The following is a 21,114-nucleotide window of genomic DNA, read 5'->3' on the forward strand; positions in this document are numbered from 1 at the left end:
GCCATGAACCCCAAACAAATCTGTAATGCGCCTTAAAATTATCCACTTCACACAACCTGCTAAACAGCCTGTCAAAAGGCTCTGCTGAGATCTGCTTAGCAATTTAGATCCTGCCTGGCTGCAGTGGAGGGGTAGCTTAGCCTGGAATCCTCTTTAACTCAGTTAAATGCTAGCATCTCAACCTATCATCCTTAAGGCAGAAAGGAAAAGTGTGTGGGGGTGGGGTGGGGAAATGAAGCACAGTAGCATGAAACGCTAATTATAATAATAAGGAAAAAAATCTACGTGCGCAACATGACAAAACCTGTGATTGCAGCAAGAATGCAAGCCTTGCCGACTTGCAACTCCCATCCCTTTTTAATATAAATGTTTTTTATTGATTTCTAATAGATAACACTTACAAAAAAGGAAAAACAAACAAAAACAAAACCCCAACTTACACCCCCCCCACCAGTCTATTCAGTGCTCTTTTTCTAGAAAAAGAGGTGCCAGAACTCACCATTAACGCCTCTCTTGTTCTCTGGCTCTAGGATAGTGTTTCCCAAACTTGGGTCCTAAGCTGCTTTTGGACTACAACTAAACGGCCTTGGTCCTGTATACCTGAAGGAGCATCTCCACCCCCACCATTCAGCCCGGACACTGAGATCCAGTGCCAAGGGCCTTCTGGCGGTTCCCTCATTGCGAGAAGTGAGGTTACAGGGAACCAGACAGAGGGCCTTCTCGGTAGCAGCACCCACCCTGTAGAACGCCCTTCCATCAGATGTCAAGGAAATAAGCAGCTATCCTAATTTTAAAAGACATCTGAAGGCAGCCCTGTTTAGGGAAGCTTTTAATACTTAATGCTGTATTGTTTTAATAGTCAATTGGGAGCCGCCCAGAGTGGCTGGGGAGACCCAGCCAGATGGACAGGGTATAAATAATAAATTATTATTATTATTATTATTATTATTATTATTATTATTATTATTATTATTACATAATTCCCATCATCCCTGACCACTGGTCTTGCTAGCTAGGGATGATGGGAGTTATAGTCCAAAACCAGCTGGAGACCTAAGTTTGGAAAACCCTGATCTACACGGATCTGATCATGCTCCCTCTCTTCCTTCTTGTGCTAGACCTAAAGATCTAGTTGGAAAAGAGGCATGCAAATATCAAACCAAATCAAAAGTGGGAGAAACGATGACTGTAAACTTTACCTTGGCACAGGAGGCTTTGCACCCCCTTCCACACATTCCTCTCTGCTGTCAGAGTAGACAAACAGGAGGCAGGATCAGAGTTCAAAGACACATCCCAGGCAGGCGTAAAAACATACAAGGAGGGTGGGGTCAGAGAGGGGTGTGGCCTAGGGAGAGGGGGTTGGTGAGAGTTCTGAGGGCCAGAGAGAGAGAGAGAGAGGGCCGGAGGAGGGCCACATTTAAGTCCTGACCTGGAGATTCCCAATTGCCGATTCAGAAGGAACACCTGGCAGGTCATATGTAAGACCTATTGCAAGCTCATGGGTGGAGGAATGAAAACAAAGGTTTGGAGGCTTGTGGGGAATTGTGAAATGAGTAGGAGCCCACATCATCCCCAGCAACAGGGCTCTGGGTTCCAGTCTGGCTTCAAATCAGCTTGAGCTGCTCTTCTCCCCATTTTGGAAAACGGTTCTGTTTGCCAAGCCTAACTACAAACAGGACTGGAGGGTGTGTGTGTGCATGCTAGCAAGGGAGTCAAGATGAACTTCCTCCTATATGAATGAGGCCTGCAACCTATTTTTCAAAAATGTGTTTGTGTGATCCCACTAGAGGTTTCTTCTTCTGCTTCTTTTTTTTTAACCCCCCCACTGCACTCTAAGCCATCAAAAACAGCAATTCCCTTACCAATCAATAAGTAATTTATGACTAATACCTGTCTGCCATTTTTAATAGACTAATATTTCAAGCCTATGCAACAATATCGGACCATTTCCCCCTGACCTAGACATGTTTATGCGAGCAGAGGGATTGCATGCCCCAAATGTCCCAGATCGTTATTTGCGACGTGTATTGTAATCAAATTGTTGCCATGATTTCTGTTGCAGCAGACAGGACCCTAAAGATCATCCTTCAAGAGGCAAGTCCCCAATGATCATCACTGGGGTGAGTGTGCCAGCATCTCAGGGGCGAGAGAGCACTCCTGCTGCCTGGGGAGTGGTCCTGACACTTCATCAGTTCCATTGCACAGAAAGACTTGTTGCCTGTATCCAACTGTATTTATATATTTAAAGCATTTTCTTTCTACCATGCTCTTTAACTGGAAAGGCCCTTGGGGCAGCGTAGAAAGATCAATAGTTATAGAGAGGCTTACCACATGAAAGACGGGACACAAAAGGAAACAGGAAGGAGGAGGGAGAAGGAAAAGTAAAAAAAAAGGCAAGCTCAGTTCTTAACGTTATCAAGTGCTTACAAAGACTAGTTGGGATGGGAACAGTTTAAGGTGACTCTTGGCAGGGTTGACGGAGTTGCCCTGCTTCCCTATTCTTCACCGGCTGAAGCTTCATGAAGTGGAAGCCGATGTCCTATAGCCCACAAAGAACTGTGCACCCTCAACAAGGCCAGATTCCTATGTCAGGAGCTGGTCAAGCTACAACCTGGTGCCTATAGCTTCATACATACTTCCAGATCCATTACCATTTTTGCTCATTCATTTTGGTTCAGGAACATACAGCTGGAAAAGCCTCACACAATGAAATAAACTATGAAACAAATTAGTTCCCTAGGAAATCAGTCGAAGTCGGAGCAGGGCCAATTTGTATGGTAGCCCAAATTTTAGATCTTTATGTGTATATGCGTTTATCTCAAATTTTAATCTTTAAGCTGCGGTTGTACAATGTTTGAAATGTATCTTTTATTCTTGTGAAAGCTGTCCCAGTTGTGCTTTCCGAGCTGTTCTTTGACCGTAATAAAATTATGAAAGTATTAAAGTAACCGTGAAGGTGACAGTAAAACGGATGGAAAGGTGGCAAAATCTCCCCAGGTGTTTGCAAGCAAAGCAGTCTAAGGCACAGTTGGGGAACCTCAGGCTGTATGAAAACTCCAGGGCTCTCTATCCAGGTCTTAAGACTCTTCCCAGGCCACGCCTCCTCTTCCCAGGCCACGCCTCTTACTGGCCACACCCTTTCCAAGTGCTTTAAACCAACCAGGATGTGTCCTTCAACAGCAATAGTGCTCTTGCTTGCTTGGATAGAGGCATGGGTGCAGAAACTCTGCCTCTCCTGCCTGTAAAACATCACACCTGCCTCCCCCTTAAATGTCATAATATTTCAGCCAATGTAGGGGTCCTTCCAGGAGTTGATTTATGAGTCCGGGATGTATCTCCCATCCGGAAATTTGACTTGAGATAAGACACAGCATTTATACACAGCTGTAGTTGATTTAATTTATTAAGATATTGGTTCCGTTCAAATTAATGGAGATGTTTTATAGAGTGAGTTCTCACCAAGAGTTCCATCTAAAATGAATGGCTAATTACTTGGATTCAGACAAAGTGCTCATCCCTAATATATAATAAGGGGACCCATAGATAAAGCACCATTAGTCCTCATTTTTCACTTCTGAGGGAAAGAATCATTGAAATTAATATAGTCTGAGCTTTCTTTCTCTCTCTCTCTCTAACAAAAGACGAGTCTCCTCCTTCTCTTCAAAAAGTGATTAGTACTAAAGTATGAGAGAGAGATTTATTAGCCATCGGAGAACTTCATTCCAAATAGGATTAATAAGAAAATTAATAGAAATGGCTGCAAACATTACGCACAGTTGAACAATTACCACTAGAGATGAATAGTGGCTGCTAAGACAGCATCCAGTCAGAAGAACCAAGGAAGAGGAGCCCTGCTCAACCAAAGCAAACACCATCTAGTCATAGAATCACAGAGCAGTAGATTTGGAAGGGTCATCTAGGCCAGTGTTTCCCAACCTTGGGTTTCCAGCAGTTTTTGGACTACAACTCCCATCATCCCTAGCTAGCAAGACCAGCGTTGAAGGATGATGGGAACTGTAGTCCAAAAGCAGCTGGGGACCCAAGGTTGGGAAACACTGATCTAGGCCAACCTCCTGCCAGGCGCACCAACTCCAGGGGCTGGGGTGTCTTCACCCCCCCTCGAATTCCCTTGACAACTGGCTAGGCCCTCTCAATGTTGAGGGGGTGGAGGAAGCTCCTGACGGTTGGCCTTCCCAACCGTTGACCTCTTTCATTGTGTGCGTGTGTTGGGACACATGTGTTGGCGCAACCCTCCAATGAGCACCAGATGGGGAGATGCACTGTGCTCATCAGCAGGGGCGCACCAATGTGCCGGAGCTTCGGTGCTCTGGCGCAATGGTGAGCCCATTGCTCCTTCCCATCCAGCGCTGACACTCTGGGCTAGTTAGGAGGGTCCAGCACTCTGGGGCGACTCTCTGTTGAACACAGGAAGACTGCTGGGCTCATAACCAGCCATCTGGCGAGCCCAGTGCGCTGGTGTCACATGTGTGTGTTGCCACACACATGTGACTTCACACGTGAGATGAGCCCTCCCCCCCAATGTTGGGCACAACTCAGCACCTCCTGCAATGCAATTGCCTCTTGCAATGCAAGAATCACAGCTAAAGCATTGCTTCGACCAACACCTTCTGACATATGTCCATTCCACTGCCCCACAGATCGTTTCCCCATCCTGTTGACTGCCTTGGCCAACCAGGTGCATCTTGGGAAGCCCACAGCGCAGGACATGAAAGCAATGCCCCTCTCCCCCAGGTGCCCCCCAGCAGCCGGTAATTCAACAGCATGGTGACATTGCCTCCTTTGACCACTTGGAGACCAGGATGGTCACTAAAGGAAAAGGCTGTAGCTAAGCATTAGATCGCAGTGGCAAAAGGCCCTAGGTTCATTCATAGAATCATAGAATTGGAAGAGACCACAAGGGCCATCCAGTCCAACCCCCTGCCAAGCAGGAAAAACCATCAAAGCATTCCTGACAGATGGCTGTCAAGCCTCCGCTTAAAGACCTCCAAAGAAGGAGACTCCACCACACTCCTTGGCAGCAAATTCCACTGTCGAACAGCTCTTACTGTCAGGAAGTTCTTCCTAATGTTTAGGTGGAATCTTCTTTCTTGTAGCTTGAATCCATTGCTCTGTGTCCGCTTCTCTGGAGCAGCAGAAAACAACCTTTCTCCCTCTTCTATATGACATCCTTTTATATATTTGAACATGGCTATCATATCACCCCTTAACCTTCTCTTCTCCTGGCTAAACATACCCAGCTCCCTAAGCCGTTCCTCATAAGGCATTGTTTCCAGGCCTTTGACCATTTTGGTTGCCCTCCTCTGGACACGTTCCAGCTTGTCAGTATCCTTCTTGAACTGTGGTGCCCAGAACTGGACACAGTACTCCAGGTGAGGTCTGACCAGAGCAGAATACAGTGGTACTATTACTTCCCTTGATCTAGATGCTATACTCCTGGATGTGAGGGTGGGAATGCCCCGCATCCGAAACCCAGGAGCGTTGCTGCAAGTCAGTGTAGAGTCTATCCTGAGAAAAACAGACCAACACTCTGACTTGGTGCAACACAACTTTCCATGTTCAACTCCCAGCCACTCCAGCTCAGCCAAGGACTTAGATTGGGGTATAGTCACCTATGGTCCTGGCCTGCACCTGTTCAGGCTCTTTCGACCTGCTGATCCAGGTTCCTTTCTCTTGCAAAAGGTGACTCCCTTCTCCCTTCCGTGACCCAAAGGCGTGTGTTTTTGAGACTGCTGAGTCAGTTCAGCACGAGGCCAAACCTGTTCCTTTAGCCTCCCTTGGGCAAGCTGAATAAACAGCTGCGTTTGCTGCATTTTCAGAGTCCCTGCATTGTCCAGATGTCCATGCTGCATAAGAAGATTCAGAGTACAAGAAGCTGACTTAGTCAAACTACTGGTACATCTGGTAGCTTATTACTTTCCTCACCAGGGTTGGGGAACATCAGGCACAGAGGGCAGATCCAGGCCCCCTAGGTCTCTTGACCTGGTCATTGGGACCTTCAACAGGCCGTGCTCTCTTTCCCCAGGTCCCGACTCTCAGTGGTCCTGTTTAGCACCCTTCTTGGGTGTTTTTGCCTGGTTGGAATAGGTCCTTGAGTTGTAGCGGTTGAAATGGATGGAATATGCCGAATTGGAAAGTTTAACTGGTAAAAATAGAGAACGAGATGAGACGGCCTTTAAGGAGGGTTGGAAAATGTAGATTATTTTTTTTAAAAAAAATATTGCAAACATATTAAAACGCTAGCAAGTTTAGAGTAAGGTCAGCAGTAAAAGTTATTCTGAGAATAAGGAGAAGGAAGGAAGGCATAAGTCAAGTATAATATGCAGCAGCAATAGATAATTTGAGGAAGCCATGGAAGGCTGGAAGGGAAGTCGACTATCAAGGGAATGTATATTGGAAAACGTTTGACCAATTGTATTTTATTTTTGGAAAATTTATAACTAAACAAAAAATGGAATGTGTCCTTGAACTCTGATAATGCCTCTTTGCATGAACTCCCATGCAGAACTGGAATATACATTCATGGCTCTGCCCATTTTTGCCTTTGCCCTTGCCCACCTTTGGAGCCTTGGGCAGGTTCCCCAGCCCTGGCAATGGATCTCTAGGGTTTCAGGCAGGAGACATTCCCTTTTGCTTGCAAAAACGAAGCAAGATTCCAGTCCTCATGGTTCTGAATAAAGGGCTGATTTAAGGAGGAATGCAGGAAGCGGCCTTGCACCTACACACACCTTTAGTCCATCTAGCTCAGTATTACCTACACTGACTGACAGCAGTTATCCAGGATTTTAGGTAGGGATATCTCCCAGTCCTACCTGGAGATGCAGGGGACTGAACCTGGGACCTTCCACATGCGAGGTAGAAGCCCTGCCACTGGGCTACGGTCCTGCCCCATTATAGCTCAAGTCGGTAGAGCATGAGACTCTTATCTCAGGGTCGTGAGTTCGAGCCCCATGTTGGGCAAAAGATTCCTGTACTACAGGGGGTTGGACTACATGGCCCTCGGGCTCCCAACTTTACAATTCTATGATCCTTCCAGAATTAGTCTAATCCCCCTCTTAACACCATCGAAATCATTGTGACCTGATCCAGAATCCCGCCAGCTCCTGAGATGCATGGGACCCAGCCTATTTTGCATCTCGACATATAATTTTCACCCAAGTTGTCTGCGCCAGGCAATTTCCTGCACTCTTTTCCTGCATTTGGAGAAGTGTTCATTTCCGCGGCACGAGAAAGGAGGGTGGCAGGCGGCTTATCGTAGCATTTGCACTACAATAAACAGCCGATCAAAAACCTTCCCCGGCAATGCATTTCCACGCATCTCAGAGGCGGCCCGATTAATCCCTGTTCTGCATTCAGGCTACGATAAGGTAAGCCCCTCTTCAGCAGATCGCTGGGATTTTAAGGGGCTCAAGGAAAGAGGCATCTCAGCAATATTTGCAGGTTTGGAAGCAGCGAACTGGAAGGGGAGAAAAAAATTAATCAAAGGGAGCAGAGCGCAGGAGTCTTCCGTCTCCAAATAAGAATTAACATCTGTTACTAAAATTACGGCTGTTGCTGAGTCTGTGTTGGGAGTAGAGAGCTGTGTAAAGCAAAGCGCTATTGGAGCCCGTCAAGCATAGCCAAACATACACCCACACTCAGCAGGAGAACAGTTCAGGTGGCCGTCGAGCTCTTGCTGTGTTCTGTTCGTGTGACAACATGCAGACTCTCCTCATCTTAAGAACAGCAACAACAAACAGAGCCTGGCTGCTGCGTCAGGCCATAGGCCCATCAAGTCCGGCATCATGCTCTCAGCGTGGCCAGCTAGATGCCTGAGAGAAGTCTGTAAGCAGGACTCGAGTGTAACAGCAGCTCTCAGAAGCATGTACTGCCCCCAACCGTGGAGTGGAAACGTAGGGGTGATGTCGGAGACTGGGAAGAGGAGGAGGAAAGGTGGAGTCCACCTCCTCATCCTGACCCTTCCAGGGAAGAGGAAGACACTATAGATTTACAACAGTGGATTGAGGGAGGTCACAACTCAGAGGCAGATGAGGGGAAAAGTTGGGAAATCATGGGAGAGCCAGAGCAACATGTTGTCATTAGAAAGCATCCCAGACCCTCCATCTCCCAGAACCCAGCGAGCCTTAAAAGTAGGAGAGCAAAGAGCTTGGAGACAGAGGGTACGTAGCATCACCCGTAGAGGAGGTGATGATGATGATGATGAATGAGGAAGTGGGAGAGGCGGCGGCGCCAGGGGTGGTGGTGGAGATTCACTTGAGACAAGACCATTATTCAAGAGGTTGTGTTCTATAGCCTCTCTCTGTAAAGGTTGAAATAAAAAAGGACTGTAAGAAACTTTTCCTTATCTTTATACTTTCCTGGGCAACCAGCAGGGAGCAACTGACAGCATCCTGACAGGCTAGTAGATATTGGTAACCTCATCCTCTGCAAATTTGTCTAACCTGAATCCCAAAAAGACAAAGGGGTATGTGTCCTGTGTTCTCTATTTACTAAGGGTGTAGCTGGGGGGGGGGCTGCTGCAGGGGTGACTGCTCCTGGTGTATTTTTCGGGGGGGGGGGGGGCTGCTGCTCACGCCGCCCTCTGTGAGCCAGCCCTGTGCTGCTTTGCAAAGCTGGGACTTGATCAGACCCCAGCCTCGCAAAGCGGCTGGGGGAGGGTGGTGTGAGGAGGATGCAACAGCTGTGCACCCTTCGAGCCCAGCCCCTCGAGGGCGAAGGTGGGAATGAAGGCTGCATGGCGTCGTTCTCATGACGGCCTCCCCAAGCTGCTTTGCAAGGGTCATTCCAGCCTCACAAAGCGGCTCAGGGCTGGTGATGCTGGGCTGGCATGCAGTGGGCTCCTTTCACCCTCTGCACCCCCCAGCACCATTAAAGCACGTTCTGCCACTGCTATTTACCAAAGGGCGTTGGGAAAGGCAGTCTTAATCTCCTAGCACCACAATCTGAATCATTCTGAGTCTCCCCTCCCCACGCCAGCTACAAGAAAGGAGATTCCAAATAAGACATCAGGAAGAACTTTCCGACAGGAAGAGCTGTTTGACAGTGGGATGGGATCCCACTAGAGGTGATGAACTGTCCTTCCTTGGTGGTTTTCAACCAGAGGTTGGAAGGCCATCTGTCATGGATGATCTAGCTGAGACTGCTGCATTGCAGGGGGTTAGACTGGATGGACCCTCGGAGCCCCTTCCAACTCTACAATTCTATGATTCTATAGGGTCCAACTATGGTCCAACTAGCTCAGTATTGTCCACACTGACCGGCAGAGACGCTCCCAGGTTTTAAGGGAGAGGTCAAATTTGGAGATGCCAGGGATTGAACTGGCAACTTTCTGTGCACAGAGTGGAGGAGGGACAGAACAGTCCATAGTTGAAAGCAGACTTGCACTCTGAGAAATTAAGGCAGAATGAATACAGATAAGCCTCTCCTTTATCAGATGACCCTACTAAGTAGCCCCTAGATCAGGGGTCAGCAAACCTTTTCAGCAGGGGGCTGTTCCACTGTCCCACAAACCTTTGGGGGGCTGGACTATATTTTGGGGGAAAAATATGAGTGAATTCTTATGCCCCACAAATAACCCAGAGATGCATTTTAAATAAAAGGACACATTCTACTCATGTAAAATCAGGCTGATTCCAGGACCTTCTGCGGGCCAGATTTAGAAGGTGATTGGGCTGGATCCGGCCCTCAGACCTTAGTTTGCCTAGCCATGCTCTACAGGCCTTGGAAACTGCCTCCTTACCACCGAGTTCCATTGCATTTCTCCTCTGCTCTCGCTTTCTCCTGCTTGCTAAACAGACTGTGCTTTTATCATGTTTGAGTCTAACGTCTTTTGATGGCATTTCTCCGCAACCTTTGGAAAGGTACCAGAAGAGAGGAACCAACATGTGGTATGTTGTGCAAGGGAGGCAGCTTGGAGTTTATATTTAGAGTCTCTCGGTGCCCAGCATGAACCGCTGGAAGTCGCTTTCCTCTGCAGGTAATTTGGATAGATGGGAGCAATCAGGACTGGAGGTTTAGCGTAGCTATGAAATGCCGCATCCACGCTGAGCTGCTAGTACATTAGCAGAGAGAACTTCCCCCTCTCTCCTTTTGCACCAGCAGGACTATGCAGAGCTCTGCATAAGAACACCAGAGTCCTTGCTGGATCAGAGCGTAAGGTCCACCCAGCCCACAGGTGCTTATGGGAAGCCCCTAATATGGGGGTCTCCAAGGGGGTGTCTCTGGGTACCATGATGCCCTTGAGGTCTTCCCAGGGCACTCACAGAGTTTCTGAGCTGCCCCACGAGATAGTGAAGGTAGTTAGCTTCGCAGCCCTTGAAAAGGACATAGAGTTGAAGGAAGAGGTCAACAGAGAAGCTCTCTTTCCCACTTCCTCCTTCAGCTCTGTGTGCTTTTCAAGGCTCAGATGAATTCTACTGGATCTGACCACATCAGGCAGGGATCTCTAAAAATACCTACCGGGGAGCCTGATTCCCTTCCTTTGCGAAACTTCCAACAGAGAATGAATAGCACCCCTCCCGGCCTTCCAGTTGTGCCAACAAAAAGATCCTCTGTGTATGTGTTTGAGGTCTGGAAGGTGTGTAAAAAAGGTTTATATGTTTGGAGACCAATTCTGCCCCCCCCCGCATCCTCTGCAATTCTGGGCTGCATCTAGATAGCATCTAGATCAAGGGATCTAGCATCTAGATCAAGGGAAGTAATAGTACTACTGGATTCTGCTCTGGTCAGACCTCACCTGGAGTACTGTGTCCAGTTCTGGGCACCACAGTTCAAGAAGGATACTGACAAGCTGGAATGTGTCCAGAAGAGGGCAACCAAAATGGCCAAAGGCCTGGAAACGATGCCTTATGAGGAACGGCTTAGGGAGCTGGGTATGTTTAGCCTGGAGAAGAGAAGGTTAAGGGGTGATATGATAGCCATGTTCAAATATATAAAAGGATGTCATATAGAGGAGGGAGAGAGGTTGTTTTCTGCTGCTCCAGAGAAGTGGACACGGAGCAATGGATTCAAACTATAAGAAAGAAGATTCCACCTAAACATTAGGAAGAACTTCCTGACAGTAAGAGCTGTTCGACAGTGGAATTTGCTACCAAGGAGTGTGGTGGAGTCTCCTTCTTTGGAGGTCTTTAAGCAGAGGCTTGACAGGCATATGTCAGGAATGTTTTGATGGTGTTTCCTGCTTGGCAGGGGGTTGGACTGGATGGCCCTTGTGGTCTCTTCCAACTCTACGATTCTATGATTCTATGATTCTCTGTAATGTTTTCCGTGGTGAAGGGACAGGCTTCTCTCCACTGGTGAAAGAATCCCTTTTTGTGGGACATGGGAATAGGATGGGGGCGGGGCGGGAGAAGGTTGGCTCTGGGCTTTGGGGGACGACTGAGCTGTTTTCCCATTTTCTAGCACCTTTGCATGGTTCCCAGGCTGGATCAGCAACCTTTCATCCTGGCTGCGGCTTCCCATTCCCATTCTTTTGTTTTGCCTTCGCTGACCTTGCCCTCACTTGCCAACAGTCGGTCGCCCCCAGCCAAGTTTTGCTCTGAGTCGACCCACTGAAATTCGTGGACCTGAGCCAGCTGCGTCTGTTAATTTCAGTGGGCCTGCTCTGAGTAAGGATTAGAAACCGGCTGCCATTTAACAACCCTGAGGTCGCCCATGTGGGCTTTATTTCATGACATCACATTAGAGGAGCATCAGTACATTATTGTGGTCGAGGGTGCGTGGAATCTGCAACACAGCCAAAGGGATGAAACAGGGCCCATATGGGGCTGAGGGCCCAAACGTTACAGAACAGAAAATTACAGAACTGTAGAGTGGGAGGGAACAAGACATGTGCTGCTCAAAGCTCACAAATGAGGCGAGTAGCTTGGGCTTAGAGAGGAGGGCCAACAGAGAGAATGATGCACACTTCATGTCATGACAATGTACAGAAGGGAAGCCCAGGTCTTACCTTGGAGGGCTTCTTTGGCTCTAGCGAGCTCCTGTTCTTTCTGCGCCAGCTGGACCTTGAGCTCGGTGGCCGAGAGGATCTCCGTCGACTTGCCGCCGTGGGTCTCCTCCAGGTCTTTTGTTAGCATTTCCTTCATCTGCCGGAGCAAGTGAACCTCCTCTTGAAGCTGGGAGACCTCTTCCCGGAGAAGCACTGCGAGGAAAGAGGAACACAATGTCAGGAAGTGAGGGGCTGGCCTTCTCCTTCGGCTCAGGAAGATCTCCGGGGGAATCTTGAGGGTTAGCATCGCAGGATCCCAAGTGCCGTTTCAGTTCTGCCGTTGCTGTTTTAAGGAACCACCGCCAACAGCACCAGCTCTGTGGTGTAATATAAAACACTGCAGGGATGAGGAAACCTGTGGACTTCGAGATGCTGCTGGGACTACAAATCCCATAGGCCATGCCCATGGGATTTGGAGCTCTACAATGTCTGTGAGAGCATTAGGGTTCCCATCTGTGGAGCAGTGGTTAGAACAGTGCTTCCTAAACTTGGGTCTCCAGCTGTTTTTGGACTACAATTCCCATCATCCCTGACCACTGGTCTCGGTAGCTAGGGATGATGGGAGTTGTAGTCCCAAAACAGCTGGAGATCCAAGTTTGGAAAACACTGGGTTAGCGTGTCAGACTAGGGCCAGGGGAACCTGGGTTCAAATCCCTACTCTGGGTGACCTTGAGCCAGTCACAAACTCCCAGCCTGACACAAGGTTGTTGTGAAGGGGAAATGGAGGGAACGGGATTAAAAATAAAACTGCCAAACTTTATACAGTTCCATTGTGGAACCGCACTTGGGGTGCATTCTGTACAGTTCTGGTTGCTGCATCCTCCAAAGGATATTGTCCAGGACAGGGCAAGAAATATTACCAAGGTGTGCAGCTGGGATGGGCAGAGAGAATGGATTTGATCTCCCCTCCCCCTGAACAGGTTAGCACAACCACCTTCAATCTGAATGAATGAACAGCCCCTCAACACCACAGTGGGGCTGATATACTTTTATTATTTATGTATTTTAAAGCTGCGCTTCAGCTGAAAAAAGTCTCCCATCTCCCAGCTTACATAGGAGCAAACTCCTGGGGGCTGAGGTCCATCCCCCCCCCTCCAATAAAATATTTGAGGGGGGCTGCCCCCCACAAGTTGATGGGCATTGCCATTCATATGGTGTGCATGCGCTACACCATGTGATCACATCTGCAGGGCGGAGCTTACCTGCCTCCCCCCATTTTATTCAAGTTGACAGCCTTGGCAGCCTCCATAAGTTGGTTTCAGAAACACAACACAGAAGGAAAGGAAGTTGGGAAGTAAGAGGTCTGCAAAACATGGGCAGTAACTTTCTGCTGCGGGCAGGTCATTGGGTTGTGGCCTGAGCCACAATCTTCCTCCCTGCCAAACCTGTCTCTCTCCCCCCCCCCATTCTAAACCCTTTATTCTAAGTTTTTTACTAGGTTCTTTGGCAACAAGACAGCGGGAGGGCACGGTTTTGGGAACAACAGCCTGCCCTTCCCAACAGGGACACAAAAGAATGAATAGAACCTGGGCGATGCAAAAACAAGGCAATTCAGAAGCAAAATGGAGAGGGGCGGGGGAAAGGGTGGTTGCTTTGAGCAGGGTTAATATTATGTTTTTTAAAGCCAAGCCACATAACCTTAATACATGTGAGAGCTGGGCAGAGGGAGGGTGGCTGGGAAGTTCTTTGGCTCTGGGGAAAAAGGGAGAGCCACACAAAAGGTTTCATCTTAAAAAAAAAATTTTTTTTGCAAGCCTGATCTGGAACTAAAGGACCTTGGTAGGCAGGCAGAAAGAACAGAAGATTCTTTCTGTGTGCTTCCTTCTCCAGCTGGCACGGGAAACAGAGGACACCTGGTCAAATGCGCAAGGTGCTGGATATTCTGGCGACAAACACCAGCATCTCCCCAGGGAAATATTTCTGGTCACCTCGACTCAAAAAGGATGTCATAGGCTGGGGAAAGTTTCAATAAAATGCAGCAAAGTTAGCAAGGGGATGGGGCAACTCCCCTGTGGGGAAATGTCTGGGACTTTTTAGTTTAGAGAAAAGGCAGGTAAATGGGGGAAATGATGGAAGTTTATAACACTATACAGGCCATGGAGAAAGCAGACAGAGAAAAGCTTTTCTCTCTCATAAGATTAGAACAGTAAGCTGTAGCTGTTGATGGGCAGCTATATAAATTTAATGCATGGTAACAATAACCACCACTACCAAAGCGATACTGTTGTTGCTGAACATTTAATTCAATATACCCCTTACTATTGCCATCATTTTCCTAATTTTCGTTTTGCTCTCACCAGCCCTTTCCCTCACTTGCCCTCACTGCCGATTGTGGGCCGTGAAGGCACAGAAGGAAAGTAAGCTTGGTGGCATGAAGTACAGTAGGCATAGGCAAACTCGGCCCACCAGATGTTTTGGGACTACAACTCCCATCATCCCTAGCTAACAGAACCAGTGGTCAGGGATGATGGGAATTGTAGTCCGAAACCAGCTGGAGGGCCGAGTTTGCCTATGCCTGAAGTACAGCATCAAAACACTGTGCATATATTCACAATGAATATATTATATTTAACTACAGGTATGCAATTGTGTTTACAGTATATATATATCCCTGAAATATGCTCACACGAAACGAGGAGTGCAGTTTTAGCTCAGCCCTCGCCCAACACAGCATGCGGCATCCAGCATTTCCCGCCAAGGCAAGAGAGAGCACTGTTTTTTCAGGAGGAGGAGAAAGAAAAGGCCTACATTCTCCCCCAGGGACTTCCTGACATGCATCCCGCCCTCGTTCCAACCCGCATTCCACTTGGCAAGCTCCACCAACCTTCCCAAACTGCAAGTGCGAGCCAAGAATTTGCTGAGGAAATGACTCCCCGCTTGTCAGCCAAGATACAGAACTCCCTTTTATCATGTGCAATAACCAGCAGAACATCACAACACCCCCCCCCCCCTGCGCCAACCACCACGGGCCACGGGCTAGAATTTCATGAAACATCCACAGGCTCACATTTGCTCCACATCAACAAAGGCGGGGCTGGGGAAATGGTCCTCGAGATGCTGTTGAATTCTGAACTCCCATCAGCTCCAGCCAACATAGCCAATGCTGGGAGTTGTTATAGTCCGGGATGGCAGGGGTTACTAATTCTGCAGCAGGGTCCCGCTCTCCAGCACTCTGGAGCTGCCCAATCAGCATGAAGGAGATTTTAAGCCACTGAGAAGCAGTCTTCTCATCCTTTGTGCTGGTTGGAGCCAATCAGGGTGAAAGGAGGCGGGTCAGCCACAGAGGATTGGCTCCTAGGGTCACTCTGGAGAAGGTGTGTGGGTGGAACACTGAGGAGGAGGAGTTCTTTGCTATTATTATTAGCTCTTATTGATTTAATTTGTATACCACCCTTCATCCGAAGATGCCAGGGCTGATCACAATATAGAAATGCAAAACTGTAACACAAAATACATAATAAAACAAAAACAAACCAAGGCTGCAGGTTCGATCCCCATAAGGGGCAGCTGCATTGCAGGGGGTTGGACTAGATGCCTCTTGGGGTCCCTCCCAACTCTATGATTCCAAGGAATGGGGATCTGCAGCTAAAGGCTTGGTGGCAAGGAACTGCCAGCCAGCCTACTGATGCACTTGGCACCCCCAACAATCTTCTTCTTTGCCGATCCCTCGTAGCTGAGTAAGATTGTCTTCCATAAACACGGTTTTAACAATGAGTCCGTAAGTGACTGTGGAGGCCAATTGTGGATCCACACATCCTTCCACAGTGGGGACATTGGTTTCCGGGCGGGAGTTGACCCGGTGTGGATTTGCCAAGCGTGCCTTCCTCTTAGCACGTTTCTCCCTTGCGTACTGAGTTTGAGTGTCTTCAAAGCCCATGACACCTTTGGTAAAGGCTGTTCTCCAACTGGAGCACACACAGGCCAGTGTTTCCCAGTTGTCAGTGTTTATACTACATTTTTTTTAGATTTGCCTTGAGACAGTCTTTAAACCTCTTTTGTTGACCACCAGCATTACGCTTTCCATTTTTAAGTTCGGAATAGAGTAGTTGCTTTGGAAGACGATCATCAGGCATCTGCACAACATGATTTTACACATCACTTGGGAAGACAGGCGAACTACCGTAATATCAGTGTACAGTACTGGAAGAAGCAAAGATCACCAGTGTTGAAGCAATGATTCTTCAACATCAATGTCGTTGGACTGGTCATGCCCAACAAGGACCATTAGTGGTTTTGCCTGTCTGAATAGCACTTTTGAACTGTGATAATAACAGTTGCCTGCCGAGGAGACCCATAGGTACTGGTTTAAAGGAAGAGCAGGATCTAGTGGATAATATTAAAACCACCTTGCTGCTTCATGTTCCCAGGCTCCCCTGTGTGAGCATCTCCCCCTGCCTACCTGCATCTGTCTCCTCCTCCTCCTCCTCACCTCCCTCCCACCCTTGGCATTAAGTTGGTTTTATCCCAGAAAAATCCTGGGCTTCCACTTCCCTTGAAGCGATCAACATTTAATGACTGGCCCTTCCCCGTCCAAAGTTGGAGTGTTTGTGAAGATCCCAGGATATCACCACACAGACATGGCAAGGTGTGTTTACCAGTGGGGAAGCAGCAGCTGGCTATCTCTTTAAGCTACTTAACAATGAAAGGCTGTGGGAGCACAAGTAATTTAGTCATACAGGAGACAAGGGAATGTGGGGCAGACACTGCTTAGGGTCAGGAAAGGGGATGGTCAGCATTACTTCCAGGTTGTCTACCCTGCAAACATGTGATGCAACAAAAGTGGGAAAACCAAGCGCTTAAAACTTCAAGGCTAAAATCGGACACCTGCCTGTTTTCCACTGCATCAGAGGGTTGTTTCCAAAATTAGTCTTACTCAGAGCACTGAAATTAATTTTAATGGGTCTACTCTGGGTAAAGCATAGTTGGCTACAACCCAGAATGTGGCCCCTGGCAATCGGTTCAAAGGCAGGTGCGTTTTTTTCCTGGCTATGCCTTCGAGAGGATGGCAGTGCAGGGTGGGTCCCCCTCTCCTGGCTCAGAGTGCCACTTTGGCACAGCTTTGCTTAGCATGTTTTCCCTGGCTGTAATTAGACAGTGGCGAGATTAAAGGATCTGCTTTCATTTGATGCTGAGGGGGAGGCCAGGTCGGAAGATGGATTAGAGATTTCATTTCTTCCAGTTTGCTGTTCTCTCTCTCTCGCTTTTTATTATTATGATTCCAAGTCCTCAAGGGGGTTTATATGGATGAGTTCTTAAAAGCCAAAGGGGACTCCACACCTGCTTAATAGGCACGTAAATCCCATTGATTTCAGAAGGTGCCTGAACAGTACCTAGAACTGCCAGTTGGAAGCAAGAGAATGGCGATATGTGCTTTGATTCTAGGATATTTCAGGCTTTGCTGGTGGTGGTAATGCAGATCTCCAGGCCTCTCTATTTGGTCCTGGGAACTCTCTGCAGCCACAACCCTTTTCACCAGGCCTGCTTTGCACCTTCCTTGTGCCTTTTTGCCAGTGGGAAGTGCACCCCACTCCTGGGGGAGAGTCCCAGGGGCCACAGAGAGAGGACTGGGGGCCATATTTTGACTCACAGCGTGTGTTTCCCCTATCGTAGCTTACTAGTTCTAGAAAACAACTCTCCGGTGCTTTGAAACCTCATGATTTCAAAACCTGTTTTGGCCACCCTACCCCTCTTTTTTTGGGGGGGGGGGAGCTGCGGAAATGCTGGGCCTGATTCACAAAGAAGGTCTCCTGCAGAAGCTACGGCGAGAGGAACGATAGTTGAGAAAGTACCCCACGGCGAGGATACTTCCACCCTAGCATTTTGGCACTGGATCCATCGCCTCTCCCAGTTCCCTCAGGCGGCATCTGTTAGACGGCATTCTCTGTGGCTTAAGAGTAAACCACATTGGTTACCCAAAAGCTTTCAACAGAGGGCATTACGATGTCAAGATATGGTGGAGTTCCCGTCACAGCAAATAACTTAGGCTGTTAAGGCTGAGCCGAGTGGTTTTGAGGGAACTTCTTTGAGCTGAAAGCCTGTTTGTCCTCCCTGACCTATATGCTGCCAGCTATTTGTCATCCTGGGGGCAGATGTGCTTTTTACCTGTTCATTCTGAGCACCGGAAGGAGGGCAGGAAGCAAGGCTGAGTTGGTGACAACACAACCCAGCCAAAGAGGTAGGGCTTGCCAGGTGATATCTGACGTCAAATCAAGAGTGAGGGTGGTGGCTCCTGCCCTCCCTTTGGTGACTCCCTTTGGTGGGTGGGTGTGGGGTGTGGGGTACCCAGCACCACAAGTAAGCTCTAGCAAGTGGGGCAAACCTCAAAGGGCAACCGCGAAACCTCCCAAATTCTTCCCAGTGCTGCATCCTGGAAACAGAGTGTCAATCTGTGGGTCACCATTTATAATTGCATCCTTAGGCTCAATTCCCCCCCCCCAAAGTGAGGGATGATGATTAAGGACTCAGCTATATTTGTGTTTTTTTAAAAAAGTGTTTTAAATGGGTTATATAACACTGTGACACCATATGGCACTGTAGAGTTCTGCCCTGTCTTTGGGCAATGTGATTTCCCTTCATGAGGTTTAGAACACGCTTTCCTGAGACTTTTTGTTTTTATGTGTCCAGATCCAGCATAAGTTATTCTAATATTACTGTACAGTGGTACCTCTACTTACGAATGTTTCTACTTACGAATGGAGCTCCGTCCGCCATCTTGGATGTGGTTTAGATAGGATTTTTTCTACTTACGAATTTTTAGATAGGGTTGCTTCGACTTACAATTTTTTTCTCCCAATGCATTCCTATGGGATTTGACTTACAATTTTTTTCGATTTACGAATGTGCGTTCGGAACGCATTAAATTCGTAAGTAGAGGTACCGCTGTATATTCCTGCGTATAAGACTACTTTTTAACCAAGGAAAATCTTCTCAAAAGCCGGGGGTTGTCTTATACGCTGGGTCGTATTTCTTATACGGTGAGTATATGCCAAACGCTATATTTTAACTGGAAAAGTTAGGGGTTGTCTTATACGCCTAGTCGTCTTATATGCCGGAATATACGGGACTTAAGTTTGTAGCCAACTCTTCCTCTCAGGAGTTCAGGTGTACCTAGTTCTCGCCACCACCACATCCTTACTAAAACCCTGTGAGGTAGATCAGAAAAAGAAGAAGAAGAAGAAGAAGAAGAAGAAGAAGAAGAAGAAGAAGAAGAAGAAGAAGAAGAAGAAGAAGAAGAAGAAGAAGAAGAAGAAGAAGAGGAGGAGGAGGAGGAGGAGGAGTAGTAGTTTGGATTTGATATCCTGCTTTATCAGTACCCGAAGGAGTCTCAAAGCGGCTAACAATCTCCTTTCCCTTCCTCCCCCACAACAGACACCCTGTGAGGTGAGTGGGGCTGAGAGACTTCAGAGAAGTGTGAGTAGCCCAAGGTCACCCAGCAGCTGCATGTGGAGGAGCGGAGACGCGAACCCGGTTCCCCAGATTACGAGTCTACCGCTCTTAACCACTACACCACACTGGCTCTCAGATCAGCTGAAACACGGGATTGAGCCTCTCTGCCTGAGATAATCTGACCATTCACCATTTTACAACACTGGCTCATGTAGGGCTCACTTCCAAAGTTAGAATCTTTAAAAAAACACGACAATGTATTATTATTTTTTAACAAAACCACTGCTCCCTGTGCACACAAACCCAGCATGTTTGCTATAAATCCACACACTTGCATGTTATTAATTGCTGCCCAGAGCCCCAACACCCCCCTTCCCCTAATATACAGGTGAAGCTCGGAAAATTAGAATACTGTTGAAAAGTGCATTTATTTCAGTAATGCAACTTCAAAGGTGAAACCAATATATGAGATAGACGCATGACATGCAAAGCAAGATATGTCAAGCCTTTATTTGTTGTACCGTGTTTCTCATATTTTAAGGCATCCCTACAAAATAAGGCATGGCAGGATTTTCCTGAGGTGGAAAAATATAAGGCATACCTCGGAAATAAGCCGTACCGGGTGGTGGAAGAAGGTCTGTGGCAAAGAAGGGTTGCTGCTGCCGCGTTAACCCCCGAGACCTGGCTGCAGCCTCAGCGCGCAGCGCGTGCAGCCCCAGAACCTGGCTGTAGCCTTTGCGCACCGCGCGCGGACACCCGGGACCTAGCTGTAGCCTCAGCGCGCAGCCCCAGGACCCGGCTGTAGCCTCAGCGCGCAGCCCCAGGACCCGGCTGCAGCCTTTGCGCGCGGACACCTGGGACCCGGCTGCAGCCTCAGCGCGCAGCACGCGCAGCCCCAAAACCCGGCTGCAGCCTTTGCCTGCCGCGCACGCAGCCCCAGGACCCGGCTGCAGCCTCTGCCTGCTGCGTGCGCAGCCCCAGGACCCGGCTGCAGCCTTTGCCTGCCGCGCGCGCAGCCCCAGGACCCGGCTGCAGCCTCTGCCTGCCGCGCGCGCAGCCCCAGGATCCGGCTGCAGCCTCTGCCTGCCGTGCGCGCAGCCCCAGGATCCGGCTGCAGCCTCTGCCTGCCGCGCGCGCAGCCCCAGGATCCGGCTGCAGCCTCTGCCTGCCGCGCGCGCAGCCCCAGGATCCGGCTGCAGCTTCTGCCTTCCGCGCGCACAGCCCCAGGACCCGGCTGCAGCCTCTGCCTGCCGCGCGCGAAGACCCGGTGGGAGCAGGTCTGTGGTCTATACAGATACCGGTACCGGTACTTAATTAAAAAATAAGACATCCCTTGAAAATAAGCCATGCTGTGTTTTTTTCAGGAAAAAATTAATATAAGACATGACTTATAATATGAGAAACACGGTAATTGTAATTATTTGTCGTTAGGCGGGTCAATTATAAATGGAATGTAATTGATGAAATGTAATAGCGATGTTTATTTTTGTAACTATTTGTTTTATTACTGTGGAATTTCCAAAAGAAAGCATTTGTAAAAATTAAAAGATGAATAAAAAAATAATAAGTTGCATTACTGAAATAAATGCACTTTTTGACGATATTCTAATTTTCCAAGTTTTACCTGTACATGAATTTGATTTGAAACAAGTGACACAGCTCTAGAGAATGAACAGTAGCTGCATTTTAAAGAATGCAGCATGGCCCAGCTTTCAGGCTCACAG

At 48.2% G+C, this 21,114-nt stretch overlaps 1 protein-coding gene across 3 annotated transcripts in view; it reads right to left on the reverse strand.

Moving 5' to 3' along the window:
• Nucleotides 1-21,114, reverse strand: part of KAZN (kazrin, periplakin interacting protein) — a 258,853-nt gene that overhangs the window by 37,390 nt on the left and 200,349 nt on the right. For all 3 annotated transcript variants that reach the window (XM_035120457.2, XM_035120458.2, XM_035120460.2), the window contains one exon: nucleotides 11,966-12,157. In XM_035120457.2, the coding sequence (XP_034976348.1) occupies nucleotides 11,966-12,157 (192 nt within the window). The remainder of the gene's footprint in view (nucleotides 1-11,965; nucleotides 12,158-21,114) is intronic.

Source organism: Zootoca vivipara, chromosome 6, assembly GCF_963506605.1.
Source record: "Zootoca vivipara chromosome 6, rZooViv1.1, whole genome shotgun sequence".
NCBI classification, from domain to species: Eukaryota; Metazoa; Chordata; class Lepidosauria; order Squamata; family Lacertidae; genus Zootoca; species Zootoca vivipara.